Consider the following 27859-nt stretch of genomic DNA (forward strand, 5'->3'; position numbering starts at 1 on the left):
GTTAACTGACAAGTTTAAATCTCTCATGTCAAAAGGAGAATGTTAAAAGAGATTTTGGAATTAAGGCAATGCTAAGTCTCTTGGTAACAAGCCAAATGATTAAAAAAAACAAAAAACCTAGAATGATAAGAATTTATTATGGGGTTTTTAATGACCCACCAAGAGATATAACACCAAATGTTAACATAAAGTAGATGTTAAAAATAATTATTTGGCTTATGAGAGAAAAAATGGCCATCTAAAAGGCAAAGATGTTTTTGATAGCTTGGAAAATATCAATCTCCATTTGCACAAAACAAACTTTCCCTCCTAACTCTATGATTGTCCTAGCAAATGGCAGATGCAAATATTATGCAGAAGGAAAAGTGGGGATTAAAGAATGACAGTTGCTATAAAACAATCCATCAACAACAGTCTTAGCTATAGATATTGTTACAGTTTAGAGAATAAAACATGCAAGGATTCCGTTCTCACTCAGTTGTAGATGCCTTAGCCCTGAACATCAAGATATGCCATCTGGGAAGGAAATTTTCAAAGCCCTAAAAACGAAGCCTCAAACTGCAGTCTCATTCCAAAGCAGCCCTGTGCTAGGGTTACTGTATGAGAACACTGGTCAGCAACACCTTGGAAGAACAGTTACAGCCCAGGCAGGCGATGGAGCCTCAACATTTCTTTCATTTCAAATCCTAGCTCACATGTATAACTTACGGTTTCTATTTCTCCTCTCCCTCATTTTTTCCCCAAGGCAAAATTCTCTCTAAATAAATCGCAGCCATGAGTGCGAGTTTGGACGGTGAGATGGCTGTTTTTGGCGAAGCTGCTCCCTACCTTCGAAAATCGGAAAAGGAGCGGATTGAAGCCCAAAACAAGCCCTTCGATGCTAAAACATCAGTCTTTGTGGTGGAGCCCAAGGAATCCTATGTGAAGAGCATCATACAAAGCAAAGAAGGAGGGAAAGTAACTGTAAAGACAGAAAGTGGAACAGTAAGTAAAAATATAAGGAGAAAAGATTCCCCGCTTTATTCCTCCACCTCCTCGCTTCAAGTTGAAGCCTTCCTTGCTCAGAATCTCTAAGCCTATTGCCAATACAGACACCCTTCTGGTCCATTAACAGACATCAGATTTGGAAGGTAAAAGAAATTCTCAGCAGTAACCTCATTTCTCCCTTTCCCAACTACCCAAAGGACTTTAAAGCCACTAGGCTTGGCCTCCAGCATCTTCCTTCAATTCCTCACTTCCCAGTCTAAATCCCCAAACTTGGGAGAAATAAAAACTAGCTTCTCCTATCAAAACAATTACTATCTGTTTAGATAAACAATGTATTAATATCCCCATTACTTCCCCCCAAATGGAAGCTGCTTGTAATAAATGGCCAGGAAAAATGAAAAATTAAACCCATTTAAGTAAAATGATATAAACTGATAAATAAACCTGGGACAAGGAAATGTGGGAGGAAAAAAGTATTTTTTAAAGAGTAGTATGTATTCTAGCTCATCAGAGGAAACAGATTTTCTTACCATCAAACGCTAAGATGAATGTATTTTCATGCCTTTATTTAAAGGACACCAAATAATATAATGGAAAGTGTCCACAACTGTAGTCTTATAATTAAAGCAGATAAACATAAATCCTACCTCCAACCATCAATACAAACTTGTCTCTTACTTTACTTGCCAGACTCTAACTGTCAAAGAAGACCAAGTCTTCCCCATGAACCCTCCCAAATTTGACAAGGTTGAGGACATGGTCATGATGACCCACCTGCACGAGCCAGCAGTGCTGTACAACCTCAAAGAGCGTTACTCAGCCTGGATGATCTATGTGAGTGCCCTTCAGTATCTCTTTATTCCACCTATCTCTCCAGGTAAAAACAAATCCCACATGTTGAATATTCTGATTTTCTCAGACCTACTCGGGCCTCTTCTGTGTCACCGTCAACCCCTACAAGTGGCTGCCGGTGTACAACCCTGAGGTGGTGGCTGCCTACCGAGGCAAAAAGCGCCAGGAGGCCCCGCCCCACATCTTCTCCATTTCTGACAACGCCTTTCAGTTCATGCTGACTGGTGAGTGAGTGATGCATCTATTTACAGAAATGTGGAAATAGAATCTTTAACAAACAAACAGATTTTGGGCTTTGATTACAATAATACATTGCAGCCACATGGGGCTTCACTGCTTTCAAGAAACTTTCAGAGCTGTAATATCACATATTCTTCCCTGCAGCCATTCTATAGATGAGTAAAGTGAAGCTCACTGAACTCATTGACCTACCCAAGCTAACCCAGCTGGTAACCAGAAGCCTCATTGAAATCATTCGTAGACCTCCATAAACATATTTGTTGATGCTTTCTCACATTTTTTACTTTCTGATTTGGACAGAAAAAAAGTTCAAGTAGATTTTTTAAAAATATCCACATCCACAGCAGTCAAGGAAAATAGTTACCAGCCATAGCGGGAAAGCTTTGTGAATTCCTTATCTTTAAAAGACACAGCTAATATCACTAGCCTTTGGGGTAGAACAGGAGTAAAGAAAGAGCTATGACTTTCCTCTCAAAGATTTTGAAGTATTTTCCTAGAAGAATAGAAGAAAATAGAAATCTCTCTTTCTTTGAAAATACTTTTAAGATTTTTTTTTTTGACGTGGACCATTTTTTTTAAGTCTTTATTGAATTTGTCACAATACTGCTTCTGTTTTATGTTTTGGCTTTTTGGCTGCGAGGCATATGGGATCTTAGCTCCCTGACCAGGGATCAAATCTGCAACCCCTGCGTTGGAAGGCAAAGTCTTAACTACTGGACCACCAGGGAAGTCCTGAAAATATTTTTTTAAAATTATATCAAAGTCTGTTATTCCTGTCTTATCAAAGCATAAACAAATGGCTTTGATGCGAATTGTAGGCCCAAATACAGCATGAAAACCTTTTATCGGCACACACCAAATGTATTGCCTTTGGAAATATTCTAAATTCCTGAGTTTCCTGTCCTTCCATGAGATATTAAAAACTGGAGAAGATTTTGTTCCTTTTTGTTTTTTTATTTGTTTGTTTTTTGCACTGTTTTAAAATTGTCTTTTAAAGGAGAAGAGGGAAGAGAAAGGGATAAAATAGGAATCTTCCATTACAAATTGGCCAGCAGTTCTACAAGGATATCATACCAGGAAACTGTTCTTTGGTTGTCAGCAGAAGCTAGCTACCTTCCAGAAATTATCCAAATGTGGGCTCATTCCAGAGGTTTTAACACTTAGCAGTTGCATTTACACTGCTATGTACACCACCATCCCTACAGAGGTCCCCACTCCCCCAAGTTTTGGGGTTGCTCCAAATTCAAGATTACTTATCTCCAAACATGATTTTTGAAAAAAAAAAAAAAAACCCAAAACTGTGGCATTTGACCAGGTTAGAGACTAGAACATTGTTTTCTTATCTATGTTCCCACTAGATGTGATATGCTCTTTCTTGATTTTTCTTCTATTGGAAAAAGAAATCAATCTGAGTATGTTCCAAAATCTGTCTCTACTTCCCTGAATAGAGCTTTGAAGTTCTCTAAAGTCTATATCCACATCTAAATAGCACCCAAATTAGCATCTATTTCTCTGAATAGATTTTTTTAGATTTGAGAATGCTCTAAAATCTGTATCAGTATAGAATTAAAGATTTAACAAATCAGAAAATGGGTATATATCCAACATATCAGTCATATAACTAGTGACAATTTTTGTTTTTATTACTTAGAAATGTGTATAAAATAAAAAGGAAAATAAAAGTAAACGAACACCAACATTTACAATTCCAGATCCCTTCCTTTTTTAGTATTACCAGCTGTCAAATTAAAATGAAAAACCGGGAGGAGGCCAGGTAGCAGAAAAATATATAAACTGGAAGTCAAACAGACCTAAACATCTTGATAAGCTATGTAACTATTAGAAAAGTCACTTATTTCTCTCTGGGTTTGTTTCTTCATCTGTTAAATGAAACTTCAGAATTGTATGATTCTTACTGAAGTAGTTACAGATGAAATTATACGATGCCTGGAATTTTCTTTAAAATAACCAAGTGAGTTTAGGATGGGAGTACAGGTTATACAAAGTTGGCCAAATAACAACTGTTGAAACTGTATGATGGGTACATAGGAGCTCTTTAAACGTTATTGCCTCTACCTCTGTATACGTTTGAAACTTCCCATAAGTTTTAAAATTAATAATATTTTAAGAAGAAACACATGATTCTTTGCCTCTCATTTTCACAAATTTTACTCCAAGAGGCAAGTACTATCTGGGAGCTACACACAAAACCAAGATCACAGGCAACATCTTCAAAATGTTAAAAAGGATAAACTGATTAATCTTTACAGAGTCAATAATCTTTGTATTGAATGTGTACTATTTTTTTAAGGAATTTTGCCTCTTTTAAAATTTTTATTTATTTATTTATGGCTGTGTTGGCTCTTCGTTTTTGTGTGAGGGCTTTCTCTAGTTGCGGCAAGTGGGGGCCACTCCTCATTGCGGTGCATGGGCCTCTCACTATCGCGGCCTCTCGTTGCGGAGCACAGGCTCCAGACGTGCAGGCTCAGTAATTGCGGCTCACGGGGCTAGTTGCTCCGCGGCATGTGCGATCTTCCCGGACCGGGGCACGAATCCGTGTCCCCTGCATTGGCAGGCAGATTCTCAACCACTGCGCCACCAGGTAAGCCCGAATGTGTACTATTTTTAAAAACTGATGGTCTTGATTTCTTTTTTACAGATCGTGAGAACCAGTCCATCCTGATCACGTATGTGATTTTTTTCTTCTTCTCTGGTTTGTGGTGATTGTCTTAGATGTCGACAATGTGAGCTGTAGTTCTGATCTTATCTCTGGTTTCTGTTTGACAGCGGAGAATCTGGGGCAGGAAAGACTGTGAACACGAAGCGTGTCATCCAGTACTTTGCAACAATTGCAGTTACTGGAGAGAAGAAGAAGGATGAAACTAGCAAAATGCAGGTGGGTCTGACCGGCGTGTCAGAATCAAGACTGGCAGGGCGCACAGGAAGCCCCAGGTGTGAGGACTGCTCTTGCCTTTGCAGGGGACTCTGGAAGATCAAATCATCAGTGCCAACCCCCTGCTGGAGGCCTTTGGCAACGCCAAGACTGTGAGGAATGACAACTCCTCTCGCTTTGTGAGTCTCTGGGTCACAGAAGGGTTTTCTCAGGCTTTAAATGCCCAAAAAGGCATGTCTGGGTTATTAACTCAATCTCTTCTTAATCGTGTGCTAACAGTTTTGTATATAACATCATCTTTTTCACTTGCAAGGGTAAATTCATCAGGATCCACTTCGGTACCACAGGGAAACTGGCTTCTGCTGATATTGAAACATGTGAGTAACAGGACCATTGAAAATCAAACAGAGAAACAAGTGATGTCATTTGCAGGGATATCCTGCAACACTTGTTGAGCACTGAGCCTGCTGGCAGTGTTGCCCGTGAGCTAATGCCAGACTTATCCATAATCGCTGTGTGCTCTATTTACCTCAGTCTCAGACTGATGGCTCTATAACACATTCTGCAATTCCTGCCCCAGAAGCAACTGTGACATTTTCTCCAGGAAAAACAGTAGGACTATCTATGGACTTCTATGAGTTATCTATAGGCTTACAATACATTTCTGTGATTTGCTCTTGATCTGAGCTTTGGTAGGTGTTTCCAAGGTAGTCCCTCACCAAAGAATCTAAGGTGATCTGAGGAAGGAGGGGATATTAGGATCAATTATAATACAGAGGTCACAGGTCATCCATATGCAAAGTTGATTTTTACTAGAGCATGCATACTTCACTCTCTGCTCTTAGACGGTGAGAACCTTGGGTAATTGTCATATGTATTTGGAATTCTTACATGTAGTACCAACAGGATCGATCATCACGTTGAAATCTCAATGGAGCCTAACGTAATTTAGGCCCCAATTTTAGCCAAAGACACTGCAGTTCATTTAATATCTCAGCAGCATTGATATTTTTTCTAATTCAATGTCTATCTCCCTCTCTTTCCAGATCTTCTAGAAAAGTCTAGAGTTACTTTCCAGTTAAAGGCAGAAAGAAGCTACCATATTTTTTATCAGATCACTTCCAATAAGAAGCCAGAGCTGATTGGTAAGGATGAACTTAAATTCACAGACAAAAGTTACTATTTTTGTTAACAACTTCTAATGTAAAACATACATCCTGAATTCTATGTATCCAGAAATGCTCCTGATCACCACCAACCCATATGACTTTGCCTTCGTCAGTCAAGGGGAGATCACAGTCCCTAGCATTGATGACCAAGAAGAGCTGATGGCCACTGATGTAAGACACACACTCACTTTTTAAAAATCCATTATGGGGCTTCCCTGGTGGCGCAGTGGTTGAGAGTCCGCCTGCCGATGCAGGGGACACAGGTTCGTGCCCCAGTCCAGGAAGATCCCACATGCCACGGAGCGGCTGGGCCCGTGAGCAATGGCCGCTGAGCCTGCGCGTCTGGAGCCTGTGCTCCACAACGGGAGAGGCCACAACAGTGAGAGGCCCGCGTACCGCCAAAAAAAAAAAAAAAATCCATTATGTATGGCAATGACAATAGCAACCACACCATAAGTGTGGTTACCTTAGAATATAGTGTAAATTCTCCAAAATATGTTAGTCTCTTCTGCCCTAACTTTGTCCTGTCATTTCTCCTGGCAGAGAGCCATTGACATCCTGGGCTTTACTCCTGAGGAGAAAGTGTCCATCTATAAGCTCACAGGGGCAGTAATGCATTATGGGAACATGAAATTCAAGCAAAAGCAGCGTGAGGAGCAAGCGGAGCCAGATGGCACCGAAGGTACCAAATGAACCTCCATCAGGGTTTAAATTAGAGAATACGGCAAGAAAAAAACAGTTATTCTAAACTCGCATTTCCTTTGTAGCTGGACTTCTGAGGGGCATGTACACGTTTACACACACTGCATGCTTTCCTCACCCCCTTTCCCTCCTCACATCTCCATATCTCCATCTTTCTATGTAGCCCAAATGAACCCTAATAGCCACTTGTAAGGATATATCTAAAAAGCACAGCCTGGGGCCAGATCATTAGAGAGGGAATGAGACAGAACCATGAGCTTGCTTTGCCTTAGCAATGGCGAGAAGGATAACTTGGCATATTGGTCTATTTCAGCACCAGCTGGGCAAACCTAGTGGAGGGATACAGGGTCTTGCCCAAACACAGAGCTGGGGTTGGAGGACATCTGTGCACATGTGTGTGTGTGTTGTCTACATTTAACCCTCAGACAATCTAGGCAACAAGATAAAAAAGAAACTGAGAAAGAAAAATCATATACTCTATGTATGGAAAGAACACGGAACTTACAGGATCTGCCACGGAAGCTAAAGTTATCTGCTCCTTTAAGCCTTTCCTGACCACCCTGGCTCGACATTCTCTCTCCCTCATTTACATCATAGTCATTGACAAAATTTTAGAAGGGGACTCTGTAGGAATCATGCACTAAAATTTAATCCTCACGTTTTCAGATAAAGAAACTAATTCGTTGAGGTTAAATTGGGAGGAGCTAAATTGAGATAAGGTGTATTTATCTTCCCTTCCACCCCCACGTACTGTGTCTAAAGAGCAGGGACTCTGGCTTTTGTGTTACATAAATTATTTCCATAAACACTGGACATATTTTTATTGTTGTTAAATTTCTCAGGAGTTGCTTGCAACAAATCACCAAAGGCCAGTTGTAACTGACTGACCATTTATTAGCAAGTATATGCTCTAATATACAGAGAGTCTCACCTGATCTTCTCTAGAATTATTTAAAGCTTTTTATTTAAATAATAACGAAAATGGATGGAGGAAAATGGAAAGACTACCTTGAAGAAGTATCTGCTGTTAAACAACATTCCTTGAATTGTGTCTCTGCAGTTGCTGACAAAGCTGCCTATCTCCAGAGTCTGAACTCTGCTGATCTACTCAAAGCCCTTTGCTACCCCAGGGTCAAGGTCGGCAATGAATACGTCACCAAAGGCCAGACTGTGCAGCAGGTAAGTGCACAACCTCAATGAATCACATACATCCCAGGCCTTTCATAGTGCCAACAAATATTACTCTGTCCATGAAGGTGTACAATGCAGTGGGCGCTCTGGCCAAAGCCGTCTACGAGAAGATGTTCCTGTGGATGGTCACCCGCATCAACCAGCAGCTGGACACCAAGCAGCCCAGGCAGTACTTCATCGGGGTCTTGGACATTGCTGGCTTTGAGATCTTTGATGTGAGTTTATCTTCATATTAATAAAAAGTGGGAGAAAGGCAATTTGGGTTTTGATATACAGAGTATTATTATTCATTTACACTTGTAGTGTCTACATTGCTTTCTCCAGCATGTCACCTAGAACGAAATAGCTAGGAGGTAACTAGATAATAACAGAAGTAATAATAATAGCTAACATTTATCACGAAGGCTGTATTTCTGGCACTCTACTAAGCTCTTCAGAATGTTACCTCATTTAATCTTCACAACAACCCATGAAGGAGTAACTAATATTACTTCTAATTACATGTGGAGAAACAGATGCAAGAAAATCAAAACACTCGCTAAAGATCCTCCAGCAATATAAGGCAAAGCCACGACAGGAACCTGGCTATGCAATGTTTGGCCCATACACAAGGCACCTCACATGGAGGAGAAACGGCCTAGAGGTAGAAGCGTAGTGACAGTTCATAGCCTCAGAAATCATGAAAAGGGTTCATGTCAAAAATGATCATTTTTTCCAAGAGACAACAATCAGTTTAAACTTGATTTCATTACTGTATTCCACATATTTTCAATAAAAGATTTTTCAGTAATGAATTCTACTGCTATAAAAATCCGCTTAATGTTGGAAATTTGGTTTTGTGCAGTTCAACAGCCTGGAGCAGCTGTGCATCAACTTCACCAACGAGAAGCTGCAGCAGTTCTTCAACCACCACATGTTCGTGCTGGAGCAGGAGGAGTACAAGAAGGAGGGCATCGAGTGGGAGTTCATTGACTTCGGGATGGACCTGGCCGCCTGCATTGAGCTCATCGAGAAGGTCCGCCTGACTTCTAAAGGAAACCCGAACTGAAAGGATAACTTTCCCAAGTGCCTTAAGCAACTCCAGAATGTATTACTGTAATCTTAAATAGACTGATCAGAACAAGTTAGAAAATTACTTTAGAAATGACTTTCTCTTTTCAACTTTTATGTAAGAAGAATCAGAGAGTGTTTAGCTTCATTTTGTCATAACAAGTTCTGTTCTAACACCGACTCAGATCCAGGTTTAAAGCAGCATCTCTATTGAGATGGTCTGCTTCACTAGAAGAACTACCTCATTTGTTCTAAATCTATCTCCACTATGATCCAAGATGTCAACAATAGAAATAACTATTTTCTAGATCAAAATTAATGCACAGGTAACACAGCTAGGGCTTATATCAAAGGTAATCTGTTTGGAAGTCAAGAGTCAAATTGCTACGCTTCTTCATAATCTATCTTTAAGGGATTAAATGCACAAAATGTCTTAAATAAGGTTTGCATTATTTATACCGTTAAGTTATTGCATATAAAGTAAACATCATTCTAAGTCAGTAAGTCCTTTTCATAGAAAAATAAAACTGACAATAGATTAATTCACCAAACAGGGGAAAATGTGGTAATCACAGAACATTTTAATAAGTCGCCCACACTTATGCAGTGCTGACATTTCGAGTTTATATCCAGCTATTCTTTTAGTTGAAAATAATGCTATGGATTGAATGTGAGAAAGAATGGTGGAAAAGTCATTCTAATGATAACAAAAGGACATCTTTGAGCTATGACCCTGGTTTATTTTATAAATATATTTAATTACAAGTGCTCATAATTCAATCAAATGACAGCCACTATGTCTATATATTTTGAGACAAGATAGGTTGACACCAATGTCTACTTTTCTGAATTCAGCCACTGGGCATCTTCTCCATCCTGGAAGAGGAGTGCATGTTCCCCAAGGCCACAGACACCTCCTTCAAGAACAAGCTGTATGACCAGCACCTGGGCAAGTCTGCCAACTTCCAGAAGCCCAAACTGGTCAAGGGCAGGGCCGAGGCCCACTTCTCACTGGTCCACTATGCGGGCACCGTGGACTACAACATTACCGGCTGGCTGGACAAGAACAAGGACCCCCTGAATGACACTGTGGTTGGGCTGTACCAGAAGTCTGCAATGAAGACTTTGACCAGCCTCTTTTCCACATATGCTACTGCTGAAGCCGGTACTTTCTGTGCCCCTGATCTAAATTAACCTATCCCCATAGAATGTTCACATACCATTCCAGCCTCTAGGATTCTACTTTCGTTGATGGGTTTTCTTTTCATCTTAGACAGCGGCGCAAAGAAAGGTGCTAAGAAGAAGGGCTCTTCTTTCCAGACTGTGTCAGCCCTTTTCAGGGTAAAGTACAAATTTAATTCGAAAAATCTATCCAGTTTCTATGACTTATCATAATTAGGATAAGAATAAAGGATTTAGAATAAATTAGGAGGGAATGGAATGTTAATAGGAATTACTTCAAATATTCCTTCTTGTCAGGGTACAGCCAAAGCAATACTCCTCCTGTAGGGCTGAATGTTTTACCTCTTATTCCTTATTATGCTCATCTAATGTATTCAGGAATTCCAAAATACCCTTAGAAGCTTTCTCATTATATAATAAGGCCGATTTTTAAGGAAGCACAGCTGAACTTCAAAGGTCTCCCTGTGGAAAGCCGTATCTTTTTTTTTTTTTTTTTGCGGTACACGGGCCTCTCACTGCTGTGGCCTCTCCCGTTGCGGAGCACAGGCTCCGGACGTGCAGGCTCAGCGGCCATGGCTCACGGGCCCAGCCGCCCCACGGCATGTGGGATCTTCCCGGACCGGGGCACGAACCCGTGTCCCCTGAATTGTCAGGCGGACTCTCAACCACTGCACCACCAGGGAAGCCCTGAAAGCTGTATCTTTATTCTACCAATGTTGCCCTTTGAGAATGTTCCTGAGTTCCCCTTTGAGAATTGAGCCCGAGACACACCCTTTAGGACATCCTTCTACCAAATCACATCTTTGTCCTCCGAGGTGGATTTAATTTTTTGTAATAGCTGAAAATTAGCTAAAGCCAAACCTAGTGATTTAGATGGATGATTAAGATAGAAAAATATCTCTTAAGAATAACAGTAATAATAACTTACTACAAATAATGTGATTCTCTTAGATGGCTTAAAAACTGGCTCTTCTAAAGGGGAACATATGGAGCATCTGGTCTAATGGCTGCTTTGTCAGGATTTCTATGGCTAAGTCTCATTCTTTTTAAAACTAAAATGCAGATACTATGTATGACCTAAACAAGAAAATAGCCCTGTTCTTTTTTTCTCACTACCAATTTGCATTATTTCACCAAATATGCCCTTGTTTCATCAACTTATCCTTGTATATAATTGCAAGATTAGAAACTCACATTACTTATTGTATTTCCTAATAGTTAACTGAGATATGAAAAATAAAGCAACTCTGCCTTCTCAATGAATATACCTAAGAAATACTGAGAAATAGCTACTTGCTAGTTTTCTGTGGTGGAGTAAAACACCACTGTCTGTCATAATCAGTTACTCTTATTTCTGGAATAACTCCCCCCATATGCTTCAGACTGTGATCATACTCAGGTACTCAAGATCCACTCACACAAGGTCATACAGTCTTATGATTTTAGACTCTTCTAAAAAAAAAAAAAAAAAAAAACCAAAAAACAAGAGGTTACAGGTTCCAGGGAATAATACACTCAAAGAAGGACTGGCAAACATTGGGACAGTGGCTAACCTAGGTTACCACTGTAAACTACTACTGTGAAAAATATTAGCACTGAGAGAGATGAAAAAGGCCTTAGAGGTAATCTCAACTATTTTCAGATGAGGCCCAGAAAGAGAAAAGGGATTTTATAGAGTCAAGCAGCTCATTAGTGGCAAAGCGAGACTGTAGTCCTTGGTCTTCTGATTCCCGGTCAAGAATACTTCCTGTGTGTCAAGGCTACTGAATTTGCAGTTTGTTTACAGGATAGATCCTAGGGGTCATAAACGAATACGAGGGAGAGCTGCATTTCTTCCCAGCACTTTAGCCTTTCGGTTTTTTGGCAGGCTAGAACTCTTGAGACCTTTAAAACACAGAGCAACTGAAGCCTCATAGACTTTTACCTAATATAGTTAAGAAAGTGCCTAGGTTCGTTCCGTATAATTACCAAAAAAAAAAGAAATCTGAAATAGAACTTTCTCACCAAGTCCCTTCTACCTGGTTTTCTAGGAAAATTTAAGTAAACTGATGACCAATCTGAGGAGCACACACCCTCACTTCGTACGGTGCATCATTCCCAACGAAACCAAAACTCCTGGTAAGATCTAAGAGCATGAAATAATCACACAGGCACAAGTTTGAAAATTCAGTGCCCAGTAGTAAGTACTCTGATTTATTTTTAGGCGCCATGGAGCATGAGCTTGTCCTGCATCAGCTGAGGTGTAACGGTGTGCTGGAGGGCATCCGCATCTGCAGGAAGGGCTTCCCAAGCAGAATCTTATATGGGGATTTTAAACAAAGGCCAGTCTCCCTCTGTCACATTTCACTGAATGCTGTGACTAATTAACCATTTTCACTGTTGTCCTCTGTTCATTGTTTTTATGTATCCTGCTTCGTCAATACTATGAAATTAAGTCAAATAATATAGTCTTGTGGTGCTAGAACGGAATACAGGCTAGAGAAGGTGGCATTTCTTAAAAATAGGATGGAAGCATGCATTAGCTTGTGGAAAATCATATTGTTTTACTATCTGAACCTAAAAGGACAGTTGGATTTTCTACTTTTGCTTTTTCTCTTTTTACTGACTTTTTTTTGGTGTCGTTTGGTTTTCATATATGATCACACCTTCCTAATCATTCTTTCTTTCTTCGACTGAACAGATACAAAGTTTTAAATGCAAGTGCTATTCCAGATGGACAGTTCATTGACAGCAAGAAGGCTTCTGAGAAACTTCTTGCCTCTATTGATATTGATCACACCCAGTACAAATTTGGACATACAAAGGTATGGCTATTACTTACACCTGATCCAAGTCCTCTGCCATAGCTGTATCTCCTGTAGTCTGGGATGATTTGTAACTTTCCCTCTCTCCAGGTTTTCTTCAAAGCTGGCCTGCTGGGTCTTCTGGAAGAAATGAGAGATGAAAAGTTGGCCCAGATTATAACAAGAACTCAAGCCATCTGTAGGGGATTCCTAATGAGGGTAGAATATCAGAAGATGCTGCAAAGGAGGTAACCATGCAGAGGATAAGGACTGTAAGGTCTCTTAGGGACTTTACATCCCTCTTCCTTATTCATTAACTCTTTCATTTTGTGGTTAATATGCACTTCTCACCCAGTTCCGAACTCACTCTTACAACACATCAGCCTCTGCTTAACCCCTCACACTGGGATTCCCTTCAACACGTCTCTCCTCCCTCAGTTTCTCCCTTTCATTCATCTCACATACAGCAGCAGGAATCATGTGCAGTAAACACTATTTTCATCATGCCGTATCTGTTTGCAGTTCCCCCACGGTCTCCCACATCAAATCCAAGTTGCTTGTGTGTCTGTCAAGGCCACTCTCTATTCCCCACCTCATCTATCATCTCCCACCGCACAGCCTTTTCCAGCCAGGCTAAACAATTTGCTTATCCTCTTCTCTCCTGTTTGCACAAGCCCTCCCCTCTCAACCTAGTTTATCTCTTTACCAATTCAAGACTTCCATTTCCGCTTCCTCTAATTAACCTCATCCAACTCATCCACCCAGCACTACTACATTCCCTGTCCTTACACACACGTTTTGCATTCATTTTGCTCATCTGTACTTATTTACTTCTGTGGTATAAGTGTTCCCAAGTCTTTTCCATGTGTCAACATTATGGTTTATGTCATGATATCTGCCTTCTCAGAGATATGGTTCTTATAAATTGGACCTATAGAAACAGAATCCCCATTTTAACAAGATTGAAGAGGCAAACACATTGTTATAAGGCAGGTAAACCTTGCCAGTCTATTGCTACAGTGTGCAGAAGGAATATCTTTTATTACTATTTTAAAATGTTATTTAAATAAAACAAATTTCGTAGCTCAATCCATGCTAAATGCTCTGCAGACATTAACAATCTAACTGAGCAGGTAAGAAGTAGGCATTTGAAAGGACTTGAGAAAAGCCAGTCTATTATGTGAAGAAACTAACAAAAGTTGTTTATGGAGTAGATAATTCGGCAGCGATTAAAATAAGAGGAGAGGTTTCAAGGAAAACAGGATAAACCATAAGCTCAATTTCGGTGGGCAATTAGGAAAGCAAGCCATGCCCTTTCACAGGTCACGTCAGTGTGCCAAAGGCCAAGCAGCACAATTAACGTACACCTGCCACACCCACTCCCAAGTCACTAATATTGTGATTTCTCAAATACTCTTAAAATGGTATGTGTTGCTCATATATACAAAGTATTCCTCCTCTAAAGTCAGCTTCTTTGCTAATGTGACAGGGACCTGAGAACACACAATTGTTCAGTATGAGCAGTGCGTATGAGCAGTGCGTATGAGCAGTGCACATGAGCAAAGTGGTCACACTGAGGACCGCTCTGAGTGTGAGGGCGCACGTGTGTGTCTGTGCGTGTGCGCGTGTGTGTCCTGCATATAAAATATACAGAATTTGACACATCACTTACATGTGGGGGGGTCATTAAAAGGGGAGTTTGTATGTAAAAAAATAATACTAACAATGACATTGTCTCTAATGGATCAATCTACACTGATACTTTTCTGTCATTTCAGAGAAGCCCTTTTCTGCATCCAGTATAATATACGTGCCTTCATGAACGTCAAGCACTGGCCCTGGATGAAACTCTTCTTCAAGATCAAGCCCCTCCTCAAGAGTGCAGAAACCGAGAAGGAGATGGCCACCATGAAGGAAGATTTCCAGAAAACCAAAGATGAACTTGCCAAGTCAGAGGCAAAAAGGAAGGAACTGGAGGAAAAAATGGTGACTCTCTTGAAAGAGAAAAATGAGCTGCAGCTCCAGGTTCAATCTGTGAGTACTCTGTGTGCTGAATGCACGTCATGGAAGCTTTTCTGGAATTCACATACACTCTGGATTTACAAATGGCCTTTTCTTGAAAAATAAAATTTCTAGTTGCTTTTTTCAGTATTTCACTTAACTTTCAATATTCCTGTGAAGAAGCAAGGCACCAACTACTTCCAAATTGCAAATGGAAAATGGGAGATTGAAGAATTTATTTAACAATATCACAAATTTAATAGGCATGAAGGAAGCAGTTTAAAGGCAAGCCCCCAAATCTCAGTCATTTTACTCATCTGCCTTGCCTGCTTCATCCCAGTCTTAAGAGCCCTATTTCCTGAATACAAGTGTATGAGATTGTATTTAAACTCATAAAAGACAGTTATTCTTATTTCTCTCTGTATCTCTTTTCCTCAACCCCCAGGATTTAGCTCAATAAATTCATTTGCAGTTGCTTGAACTGAACTACCACGGTGGAAGACAGAGCTAGTGACCTCTGTGATTCTTCCTTTGATACTGATCCTGAGTTCTCAAGGCCTCTGTTTATTGGTTAAAGAAGAAGTTGTAATCAGAGTGGGGGTAGGCTTGGCATCAGCACTCTGGCCAAATACAACCTCCCATTTCCTTGGTCCAACAAGCCCAACAATGTCATGAAGAAATCTGTAAAAAAAGAGGATAGTTTTCTTAAAATGTTTAAGCTATTTTCAACTTTTCCTTCTGATAAGTTCACTTATATAAAGGTTACATTGTCCCAATCATAGCCTATTCATCTTAACCTCTTTTCATAGGTATTATCATTAGTCAGTGAGTAAATATATACTCAGTGTATGACTATTAAAAATAAAAGCAAAGGAACCCTGAAGTCCTCATTATCAAACGTTTAAGCATTTTAAAAACTTAAGATATAAACAAACACTGAGAAGTTAAAGAAATTCCCCAGCCCAGAGTAATAAGGTCGTGGCTGAACTGATTTTTATGAGTCCTTTAATCATTTATAAAAACCTCATTGAGTTATGTAGTTTCTCAAAATTACAAGTTCTTATATAGTCTAATATTCATTTTGAGACTAATAGGTAATTCTTAAAACGGAAATGGAAGCCTTGGACAATTATACAGCACTGTTATGGTCTATCAGAGAGGTTTTGAGTATATGAAAAATGCTTCATGGAAATGTATTTATAGGCATAATGTTACATAGTTTTTCTTTTTAAAATTCAATGTAGCAACTAGTTGTTTGAGGCAAGTAGGGAATGATCAAAACCAAAACTAACCAATTTGACTAAGTCAAAAATCTTTGAATATTATAGTTGAAATGCTCTTAGCAATCATTTATTCCAATCCTCTTAATTACATGAGATAATTGAGGGTAAGAGGAGTAAATCAATTTGCGCAAGGTCATACATATGGAGGCAAATTTGGGACAAGAACCCAGGCTTCCTTTGGTCCTTCCACTCTTCTACACAATACTTTTAAAAATAGTCAATTGCTTCAATCCAGTCATTTTTCAGGCTAATTTGCTTCTAAATCTATAATGCCATATCTAATTAGCTACGTTTCTCCAGACAATGGAATGATGTTCAATTAATTTGTATTCATACTGAAAAATTCATTAGCGTTCAGTAAACACTACTATTTTGTGCAAAGTACAAGTTCAAAATAAGTAACAAATTCTCTAAACAGCTCAGCAAATCTCTCCACAGGAAGCTGACGCCTTGGCTGATGCAGAGGAAAGGTGTGAGCAACTGATTAAAAACAAAATCCAGCTGGAGGCAAAGATCAAGGAAGTGACTGAGAGAGCTGAGGATGAGGAAGAGCTCAATGCTGAGCTGACGGCCAAGAAGAGGAAACTGGAGGACGAATGTTCGGAACTGAAGAAAGACATAGATGACCTTGAGCTGACACTGGCCAAGATTGAGAAGGAGAAACATGCCACAGAGAACAAGGTATGAAATATATTTGTATACAGCATATAGAGACTCTGCCATCTAACTAAGCTGCTTTAGAGATAATCTCTTCCTTAACCTTTCTAGGTGAAAAACCTCACAGAAGAGATGGCAGGCCTGGACGAAGTCATAGCTAAGCTGACCAAGGAGAAGAAGGCCCTCCAGGAGGCCCACCAGCAGACCCTGGATGACCTGCAGGCAGAAGAGGACAAAGTGAACACCCTGACCAAAGCTAAAGCCAAGTTAGAACAGCAAGTGGATGATGTGTGTTTTTATCCATTTGAAAGTTTTATCCATTTGAAAGTTTTTTTTAATATACTTTCAATTTTTAACAAAGCTTATTTTCTCATTAGCTTGAAGGGTCTCTAGAACAAGAAAAGAAACTTCGAATGGATCTAGAAAGAGCCAAGAGGAAACTGGAGGGTGACCTAAAATTGGCCCAAGAATCCATAGTAGATATAGAAAATGACAAACAGCAACTTGATGAGAAACTTAAAAAGTAGGAACTCCAGAAAAAAAATTCTACGTGACATCATCTTTCAATTCTTATGGGTACTAATATGCCTTGTTCTTCTGTCTAAAGGAAAGAATTTGAAATCAGCAATCTGCTAAGCAAAGTTGAAGATGAGCAGGCAGTAGAAATTCAACTACAGAAGAAAATCAAAGAGTTGCAGGTGAGTCATCTCACCTCCACTGGTTTCTGCACCCAAAAAAACTGAAATTGAAGTGAATTCATGTTAATGTGCTGTGTCACTGCCAGGCCCGCACCGAGGAGCTGGAGGAGGAGATCGAGGCAGAGCGGGCCTCCCGCGCCAAAGCAGAGAAGCAGCGCTCGGACCTCTCCCAGGAGCTGGAGGAGATCAGCGAGCGGCTGGAAGAGGCCGGAGGGGCCACTTCGGCCCAGATTGAGATGAACAAGAAGCGGGAGGCCGAGTTCCAGAATTTGCGCCGGGACCTGGAGGAGGCCACCCTGCAGCACGAGGCCACGGCGGCCACGCTGAGGAAGAAGCACGCGGACAGTGTGGCCGAGCTGGGGGAGCAGATTGATAACCTGCAGAGGGTCAAGCAGAAGCTGGAGAAGGAGAAGAGTGAGCTGAAGATGGAGATCGACGACCTTAGCAGTAATGCAGAGACCATTTCCAAAGCCAAGGTACCCAATACTGTCTTCAGATGAGCATAGTTAATAACCTGTGAGAACCCTCATTGTTCTCTGGCGTTCAACATTGTTTGTAGGCAGTTTATAGCACTGATCTAAAATTTTGTATTCTAATATATTCCATTTTATTTCTTTTTTTTAATGCTGGATATAATCTGTTAAGATTATTTCAAAATCTACTTTGTCAGGGTCAAGTATCATTGGGATAAATGAGTGAGTTCGAACAATGAGCACTTTGGGGAGATTATGCGCCCGTCATACTTGAATCCTAGCATGTTCCATAGAGTTGGTGCCATAAGTTTCTACTCACACTTGACATAAATTTATTCTCTAAAAATATTTTAAGAATCCAGTGGTAACTTTTTTTTTTTTTTTTTTTTTTTTTACTGTATTCAATGTCTCATATTTCATGGGTACCTGTGCCATAGGGAAACCTTGAAAAGATGTGCCGCGCTCTAGAAGACCAAGTGAGTGAACTTAAGACGAAGGAGGAGGAGCAGCAGCGGCTGCTCAGTGACCTGACAGCTCAGAGGGCACGCCTGCAGACGGAAGCGGGTAGAGATCTCCCTCAGTCCCGCAATTATGGCCTAGACAAAAGCAATTCCGGGGGTTCTGAATTGATAGCAATACTCCCATATTAGAGGGGAGTAATCAACTATAGGAATTTGCTGAGCGGGTTAGAAGAAATAAAAAAAAGCAAGAAAGAATCAGCAGCCTAGTTTATTTGTTACACTACAATAGCAATGCTGCTTTTTAATCTAGCCAGTTCTGTAACAATATTTATAATTAGATAAAGTATATATTTGTCATGTACATATAATTATATATACAAACTTTAGGCTTGTTTGTTTATGCCATGAACAAATTCCTTTACTTCGGTAATTCTTAGGTGAATATTCCCGACAACTGGATGAGAAAGATGCTTTGGTCTCTCAGCTTTCAAGGACCAAACAAGCATCTACGCAGCAGGTTGAGGAGCTGAAACGTCAGCTAGAGGAAGAAACTAAAGTAAGTTTTACCAAAAGTATTCTTGACTGATCAAATCTAAACATATTCAGTTAGGTTCTCCTTTAAGTGTATAAATTAAATATCACTGAAGAAATGAATTTAAGTCACTGAACTCATACTTCCACAGGCCAAGAACGCCCTGGCCCACGCCCTGCAGTCAGCCCGCCACGACTGTGACCTGCTGCGGGAACAGTATGAGGAGGAGCAGGAATCCAAGGCCGAGATGCAGAGGGCGCTGTCCAAGGCCAACAGCGAGGTGGCCCAGTGGAGGACCAAATACGAGACGGACGCCATCCAGCGCACGGAGGAGCTGGAGGAGGCCAAGTGTGTGCTGTGAACTCTAGAGGAGGGACATGACATGGTTTCCTAGCTGCCCAGCTCAGCAACTCCCAGAAAACAGCTGTGATGATGATGATAACAAAAGCAGAAGCTACCCTAACTGCATACTGTGTGTCAAATACTATCCTATATTAACTCATTTAGTTTTCTTAGCAACATTACATTGCATTATTATTTGTATCCCTGTTTTACAGATGAGGAAATTGAAACTGTGAGAGGTTAACCAACTAACACAAGAGCATATGATTAATAAATAGTACAGCTGGGATTAGAACCAGACATTCTGATTCCAGAGATCACCTTCTTAAGTATTGTAGTACAAAGACAGATCTCTTAAAACTCATGTTGGAGGCCATCCGAACTGTGCATAATGTTCAGAGTTAGTCTGAATAAAGTAAAGCCTTAGTCTGGGTACAGACCAAAGGAGACCTTCAGGTAGATCTTCTAGAGCATTAGGGCTAAAGGTTTTTGTGTACATTAGGCATATATAGTTGGCACACAATTGGGAGTAAAGCAAGAATGTAGACAATTCAGAAGGAATAAAAAGAAAAACCCTGCCTTTGCTTAGACTACATGAATTATCCTGATTTATTTATCCATTCCTCTCTCAGGTGAGAATGACCAAATATATATTATTAGAAGAAACTGGCCATTTTTCTCTAGGAAGAAAAGTATATAAAATAAAATGGAAAGTTAGAGAAAGCAAAAGAATATGCCCAGTATATCTGTGACCAATAAAATATCTAGTTAGTCTCAAATCCTTTTTGGAATGAGATGAGATATAAATCAATAGAATTGCCCTGGCTAATCATTCTCCATACCATACTCAATCAGAAGCCCTGAAAATCCTGAAATCATATGCTGTAAGATACATACATACAATGTCAGCTCCAACAATGGCCTCCAACAATTCAGAAACAAAAAGGACTTGAGTCCAGTTGTTCACCACTTTGGACCTTTTCACAGTTTAATCCATCTAGAAAGCAGTTCTGGCTACCACAGTTTTGAAAACCATGCTACTTGACATTGTAGAAAAAGGACTATGAAAGGGGGCTGAGGAGTTTAGCACTTGCCCCTGTTCCTGACCTCTCTCCTTAACTGCCTGGCTAACTTTTCAGGAAGAAGCTGGCCCAGCGTCTGCAGGAAGCTGAGGAACATGCAGAAGCCGTGAACGCCAAATGCGCTTCCCTTGAGAAGACCAAGCAGCGGCTCCAGAATGAAGTGGAGGACCTCATGCTTGATGTGGGGAGGTCTAATGCTGCCTGCGCGGCTCTCGATAAGAAGCAAAGGAACTTTGACAAGGTGGCCCAGCCTGCTCAAACTCCATCGATGTTTTACTTAGTCTCCCTTTCTCCTTCCATTAGCTGACAATTTATCGCTTTTCAGCTCCTATCAGAATGGAAACAGAAGTATGAGGAAACCCAGGCTGAACTTGAGGGCTCCCAGAAGGAGTCCCGTTCTCTCAGTACTGAGCTGTTCAAGGTCAAGAATGCCTACGAGGAATCCCTGGAACACCTTGAAATGCTAAAGAGAGAAAATAAGAACTTGCAGCGTGAGTGCTCTTGAACTTCCCTACCCTATATGGCCCTGGAAAGACCTTTCCATGTTATATCAGTCTGACCACTTCTCTCTTCTGTTCACCCACAGAGGAGATTTCTGACCTCACTGAGCAGATTGCTGAGGGAGGGAAGCAAATCCATGAACTGGAGAAGATAAAGAAGCAAGTGGAACAAGAGAAATGTGAAATTCAGGCTGCCTTAGAGGAAGCAGAGGTATGTATATTGATGTTGTGGGGGGAAAATCAAAGATAAACATTGGTGGAAACACCACTGTTTTCATTGGGCAATGGTACTATCAGATGGATCCATTATTACAGAGCAGGTGAGAATCTGAACTCATATAACCTTTATGAAGGGCAATTTGGCAATAGTTATCAAAAGTCTTAAAAATGTAATAATATGACCCATCAGTTCTATTTCTAAGAATCTATCCCAAGAAAATTATCCTAAATGGAGGCAAAGTTTAAACACAAGATCTCCAATCCAAAAACAAGGTAAAGCAAACTATAGAACATCCATATGATGCAATTTTCTACAGCCATTAAATGTAGTTAATATGGGGAAATATTTATGGTAGAGGATAATTTTTAAAGCAAGACACATTTGCATATACAATATAACTTTATCATGTATAAATATATATAAATAGGAAAAAAACTAGAAAAAAATGTACCACATTAAAATTGTGCCTCGAAGTGGAGGCAAAATAGGAAGGTTTTGTTTTTATAAATTACCCCACATTCTACAATGGACACATATTTTGTAATAAAAAATATATGTATGTTTTAAAACTGAGAATTTCTACAACAGGAATTAGTATATCACGTGAACATTTTAATTTATAGAACGGGAGAGAATTCCTGTTCACTACACATAAGTTTAATCATATAATTTTTGTTACTACTCATATGAATAATATTTGTATAGCACTTTATACTTTACAAAACACCCTTATTACAGAGTTGCCCAATAAAGTCTATGACTGAATAAATTAAAGGATGATTTACCTAGTAGGGTCCTAGAGCTCTTTTATTGTACTTTGTAATATTAGACAAACTGATATTAGTAAGAGTTTGGCTCACAAGGGAGTACCCTCCAAATATTCATTTTCCATTATTACTTGATTATTAATTAATTGATCACTGTTTTGTTAAGGCATCTCTTGAACATGAAGAGGGAAAGATCCTGCGTATCCAGCTGGAGTTGAACCAAGTCAAGTCTGAAGTTGATAGGAAAATTACTGAAAAAGATGAGGAAATTGACCAGCTGAAGAGGAACCACATTAGAGTCATGGAGTCCATGCAGAGCACACTGGATGCTGAGATCAGGAGCAGGAATGATGCTCTGAGAGTCAAGAAGAAGATGGAAGGAGATCTGAATGAAATGGAAATACAGCTGAACCACGCCAACCGCTTGGCAGCAGAGAGCTTGAGGAACTACAGGAACAGCCAAGGGATCCTGAAGGTAGATGGGTCCACATTAACAGCCCAGACAAGTCAGGGAAGTGACCCATCTCCCATTCATCACAACACCTTCTTGTTACACCATCCTTTTTTTTTTCTTTTAACAAATTGTACAGTTCATAGTATGGAGGTAGCTAAAAATAAATACACATAGAATATATATTTATTTATTTTTGGCTGCATTGGGTCTTTGTTGCTGCACGCAGGCTTTCTCTAGTTGGGTCGAGCAGGGTCTACTGTTTGCTGCGGTGCGCAGGCTTCTCATTGCGGTGGCTTCTCTTGTCGTGGAGCATGGGCTCTAGAGCACAGGCTCAGTAGTTGTGGTGCACAGGCTTAGTTGCTTCGTGGCATGTAGGATCTTCCCAGACCAGGGCTCGAACCCGTGTGCCCTGCATTAGTAGGCAGATTCTTAACCACTGCACCACCAGGGAAGTCCGAATATATATATATATATATATATATATATTTTTTTTTTTTTTTTTTTTTTTTTTTTTTTTTTTTTCGGTATGCGGGCCTCTCACCACTGTGGCCTCTCCCGTTGTGGAGCACAGGCTCCAGACGTGCAAGCTCAGCGGCCATGGCTCACGGGCCCAGCTGCTCCACGGCATGTGGGATCTTCCCAGAGTGGGGCACGAACCCGTGTCCCCTGCATCGGCAGGCGGACTCTCAACCACTGCGCCACCAGGGAAGCCCCGAATATATTATTTTTAAAGAAACGTTATATAAAAGAACAAACAGAAACCCAAAGATAAGCTATTATACGAGAGAAATTAAAAGACTTTGGCACCAATAGGCCTGAGGTTGAGTCTTAGTTTTGTCACTTACTAGCTGCCTGATTTTAGGCAAGTTATTATAACCTCTCAGAACCTCTGTTTCTTCTACAAATTAAGAATGAAACTACCCACCTCACAGGGTTCCTTGTGAGGATGAAGTGAGAAGGCAGATGTCACGTAATGGGTACAGCATATGGAAAATGCTCCATAAATTATAGATACTGGTGACTCACACATGAAAAATAACCAGTTGATGGCATAAAACACAACAAGAATCAGTCTCCTGATAATCCTCTCTCACCTAAGCAGGTGACATCCCCATTTTCATGCTCATTCAAATGACAGGCCTGTCATTTCCCGTTCCTGGCACCAACCCTCTCTTCCAGTTCATCTCCTGGGATGTTCGCATCCTCTTCAGGGTGTCTAAGCCTTTTTATTAACTTAACAGGATACCCAGCTCCACCTGGATGATGCTCTCCGGGGCCAAGAGGACCTGAAGGAGCAGCTGGCGATCGTGGAGCGCAGAGCCAACCTGCTGCAGGCCGAGATCGAGGAGCTGCGGGCCACCCTGGAGCAGACGGAGAGGAGCAGGAAGACGGTGGAGCAGGAGCTCCTGGACGCCAGCGAGCGCGTCCAGCTCCTGCACACCCAGGTGAGACCCTCACACCAAACAAATGCTGGTGTACTGGAAAGTGACGAATCAGAATTATAATATGGAAGTACTCTATTTTTATAAATATGTGTGTATTTAAGAGGATGGGGGAGATGCTTTAAAATATTAATTGCAATTACCCTGAAGTGATGCGATTATAGATGATTTTTTGCTGTGTGTTCTTTTTAAGATTTTCTACCAAAACGGGGCAAAGGTATTACTTTTTTTATTTAAAAATAAGATTTGACTCTAGATTATTTTGAAAACCATGGTGTGGAATAAACTTGAATAAAGATATCTGTTGGGGCTTCCCTGGTGGCGCAGTTGTTGAGAGTCCGCCTGCCGATGCAGGGGACACGGGTTTGTGCCCCGGTCCGGGAAGATCCCACATGCTGCGGAGCAGCTGGGCCCATGAGCCATGGCCGCTGAGCCTGCGTGTCCGGAGCCTGTGCTCCGCAACGGGAGAGGCCACAACAGCGAGAGGCCCGCGTACTGCAAAAAAAAAAAAAAAAAAAAAGATATCTGTTGACTCCAAAATCTGAAAATGTTCCACGCAGTGTTTCTCATCAGCAGCACTTCAGCGTTCAGCATTGCTATGTCTACAGTCCCTGTGCCTTGCAGGACATTTAGCATCACTGACCAGCCTGGGCGTTAAATGCAGTAGCACGCCCTAGTTATTCTGACAACCAAAAATATCCACCCCCATACATTTCCAAATACCCACTGAGGTGATATTGCTTCCCTTAGAGAACCACTGGGTTGAAATTTTAAGAAAATGTTTTCGTAAGTGTAATTCAGTATTCCCCAAGGGAGCAAACCATTCAAGTTAACAGAGAATAGATTCCTTCCAACTGAGAAACTCTCAGTGCCAGGCTCTCACAGAAAGAATCTACTCTTTTCTAATATTTCCAACCTTTTAAGGACAGAACACTAGCGATGTCTGGTTGACATCTAATTGAAAGAGCAATTAACTAATATGGACATTCTTGAACCTCCACGTCCTTATGCACAATTCAGATGGACATTGGGGCAGTGGAGGGGCCGGGGGAACCAACCTTGCAAATGATTAACATTTTGCACTGAACAAATATTTAAAGTTCAGTGAAATGTTGCCATTAGGTCCCCTGCATAAGCCAACGACGAGTAAGACATTTGCAAAATCCCAAGTGTGCAAACTGCAGGTCTTGTAAATTTCCACTACTTTTAACAGAACACCAGCCTGATCAACACCAAGAAAAAATTGGAAAATGATGTTTCACAACTCCAGAGTGAAGTGGAAGAAGTAATTCAAGAATCGCGCAATGCAGAAGAGAAGGCCAAGAAGGCCATCACTGATGTGAGCAAATGAGCATTTGTTTAATGAAACTGTGTGTTACCTGCCATTACCAGATTTGTTATACTGGTTTATTTACTAATTAGGCAGCCATGATGGCGGAGGAGCTGAAGAAGGAGCAGGACACCAGCGCCCACCTGGAGCGGATGAAGAAGAACCTGGAGCAGACGGTGAAGGACCTGCAGCACCGCCTGGACGAGGCTGAGCAGCTGGCCCTGAAGGGCGGGAAGAAGCAGATCCAGAAGCTGGAGGCCAGGGTGGGTCTCCCAATCTCTCTGAATCCGGGAAGTGAAAACGGCACTCCCCCATCCTTCTCTCTTCTTGTATATTGACTCCCATCCTTATCCTATGGCTGGGGACAGCCACCCAGTATCTTCAGTAGGTCCTGAGTTAATTAACATCCCCCAAGACTGACTATATAAATATCTTTCTTGATTGTAGGTACGTGAGCTTGAAGGAGAGGTCGAAAGTGAGCAGAAACGTAATGCTGAGGCTGTTAAAGGTTTGCGGAAACACGAGAGAAGAGTAAAGGAACTCACCTACCAGGTAAGGGGAAGAGCTTTCTAGAATATCCAGACTTCCTGCACAAAGGGAAATTGAAAACCTGGTGACTAGGTGGTACTCACAAATAGCTACATATTAACTTGATATATATATAAGGGGCAAATGACCCAATCACCTATCACAGACCCTTTCCTAAGCTAGGAAAATCAGGAAGGCCTTTAGAAAATAGTGTAAGTGAGGAAAGAATATAGGTTTCAAAGACAGATAAACTGGTATTAGTCCTGGTTTGGCCTCTCTTACTTTTTAAACTTGGATAGGTTACCTAACACTGTAAACCTTAATTCATCACCTGTAAAATAGAATAAAAACATCTACTCACCAGAGTAGGGAGGTAAGGATTAGAGACGTGTGTAACTCTCCAACATAGTGCCTGCACACAGTGGACATTTAACAAGAGTGGCTACTGTTAATACTATGAAGGAAGCCTCAGAGTTGACCACATTTACGCCAGGCCCACCTGCCATCATATCAAAGTGATTTACTTCACCACCTGTAGTGGGTTTATTTTGTTGGATTCAATGCAGACCATTTTTTTCAAACTTCCAGACTGAGGAAGACCGCAAGAATGTCCTCAGGCTGCAAGACCTGGTAGATAAATTACAGGCGAAGGTGAAATCATACAAGAGACAAGCTGAGGAGGCTGTAAGTATCTTTAAGCCCCTGAGAGAAGAAGAAAACTTCTTTGGGGGCAGAAAGTGTATTAAGAGAATGTGTTAATGAGAAAGAAAGAGATCAAGTAAGAATATGTCATTCTTATTTTAAGAGAGATGATATGAATATGAATTTACCCCCAAATCCTAATTATAGAATACGACTTCAAGACGAGATGTTTTTATTATTAAGCAATTTGTAGGGGCTGGAGGAAAAAAAGAAAATTCCAAATAACCCACCTTACTTGATAGCTGCAAAGAATATCCAGCAGAAAATCTAACACCATGATAAATATTCCTCTCCCTCTAGAAATGCACAAAATCAATTGTTCCCAAAAGCCAAACAGAAATCTTTTACCCCAGCTGACTCCTTCCCTCACTACCAGTGTCATCAGCAGGGACTTATCCCTGCACATTCGCTGTAGCAAATTAGGATGTGTTGGAAGATTCTTCAGCTTCACTTTTCCTGGTTGTTCCCCACTCTCCCAGACACAATGTAGTGGGTAAGAGGTAAGGGAACACGAAAGGGAGAGGCACGATGGTAGTAAGTCCAACCAACAGAGGGCATACTTTCTTCCTATCCCCATCCCCCCACCCGCAGCATCTCTGTATACCAGCGTCAAAATATATGGCAAAAACATTTCAACTGGCATTTTCCCAAAGTTAGAATTTGACTTTACATTTACTTTCTAACCTCTGTGAGCAAGCGTACACGGGTCTCTTCCTCCTTTCCACCCAGTCCATACATCGTAAACAGATTTCACGTATACATGGGTTTGACATAATGAGCTTGTCTCTTCCATTTCAAAACTGTTTCTTCTTTCATTCTTTAGAGTAAAAAATGTAATTGAGGGCTTCCCTGGTGGCGCAGTGGTTGAGAGTCCGCCTGCCGATGCAGGGGACACGGGTTCATGCCCCAGTCTGGGAAGATCCCACATGCCGCGGAGCGGCTGGGCCCATGAGCCATGGCCGCTGAGCCTGCGTGTCCGGAGCCTGTGCTCCACAACGGGAGAGGCCACAACAGTGAGAGGCCCGTGTACCAAAAAAAAAAAATGTAGTTGAAGTTACAAGTTCTGTCTGGATTTGAAATCAGATATGACAAACCATAAGAAGGAAATATCTGAGTTGAGGAAATAATCCTGTTTGTGACAAGTGCAATGAGAACCACAAAGTCTAACTCTCACAACTTTATTCTTAGGAGGAACAATCCAATGTTAATCTTGCCAAATTCCGCAAGCTCCAGCACGAGCTGGAGGAGGCCGAGGAACGGGCTGACATTGCCGAGTCCCAGGTCAACAAGCTGCGGGTGAAGAGCCGGGAGGTTCACACAAAAGTCAGCCAAGAGTGA

The 27859-nt window shown here is 41.0% G+C and overlaps 1 protein-coding gene across 2 annotated transcripts; it reads left to right on the plus strand.

Annotated features, from left to right (window-relative positions):
* Positions 1–774: 774 nt before the first annotated feature.
* On the plus strand, positions 775–27859 carry LOC307067262 (myosin-8; the record flags this gene model as incomplete). 2 transcript variants are annotated; one of them, XM_079724668.1, is made up of 38 exons in its annotated part: positions 775–984; positions 1678–1821; positions 1907–2063; positions 4739–4766; positions 4867–4975; positions 5059–5151; positions 5286–5349; positions 6019–6117; positions 6209–6312; positions 6685–6823; positions 7904–8022; positions 8100–8249; positions 8879–9049; positions 9940–10249; positions 10358–10425; positions 12297–12384; positions 12470–12587; positions 12947–13070; positions 13161–13297; positions 14828–15083; positions 16772–17014; positions 17102–17278; positions 17368–17513; positions 17598–17688; positions 17775–18164; positions 18599–18725; positions 19060–19178; positions 19306–19502; positions 20636–20819; positions 20904–21069; positions 21165–21289; positions 22232–22540; positions 23761–23964; positions 25175–25300; positions 25384–25554; positions 25739–25843; positions 26408–26503; positions 27710–27859. In XM_079724668.1, the coding sequence occupies 38 exons, from the start codon at positions 775–777 to the stop codon at positions 27857–27859; spliced, it is 5814 nt and encodes a 1937-aa protein (XP_079580794.1). The 2 variants fall into 2 exon arrangements, with proteins under 2 accessions (XP_079580794.1, XP_079580795.1); XM_079724669.1 differs by having other exon boundaries at positions 799–984; positions 9940–10258.

The sequence above is a fragment of the Hyperoodon ampullatus genome, assembly GCF_949752795.1.
Source record: "Hyperoodon ampullatus genome assembly, chromosome: 19".
Taxonomy (NCBI): domain Eukaryota; kingdom Metazoa; phylum Chordata; class Mammalia; order Artiodactyla; family Ziphiidae; genus Hyperoodon; species Hyperoodon ampullatus.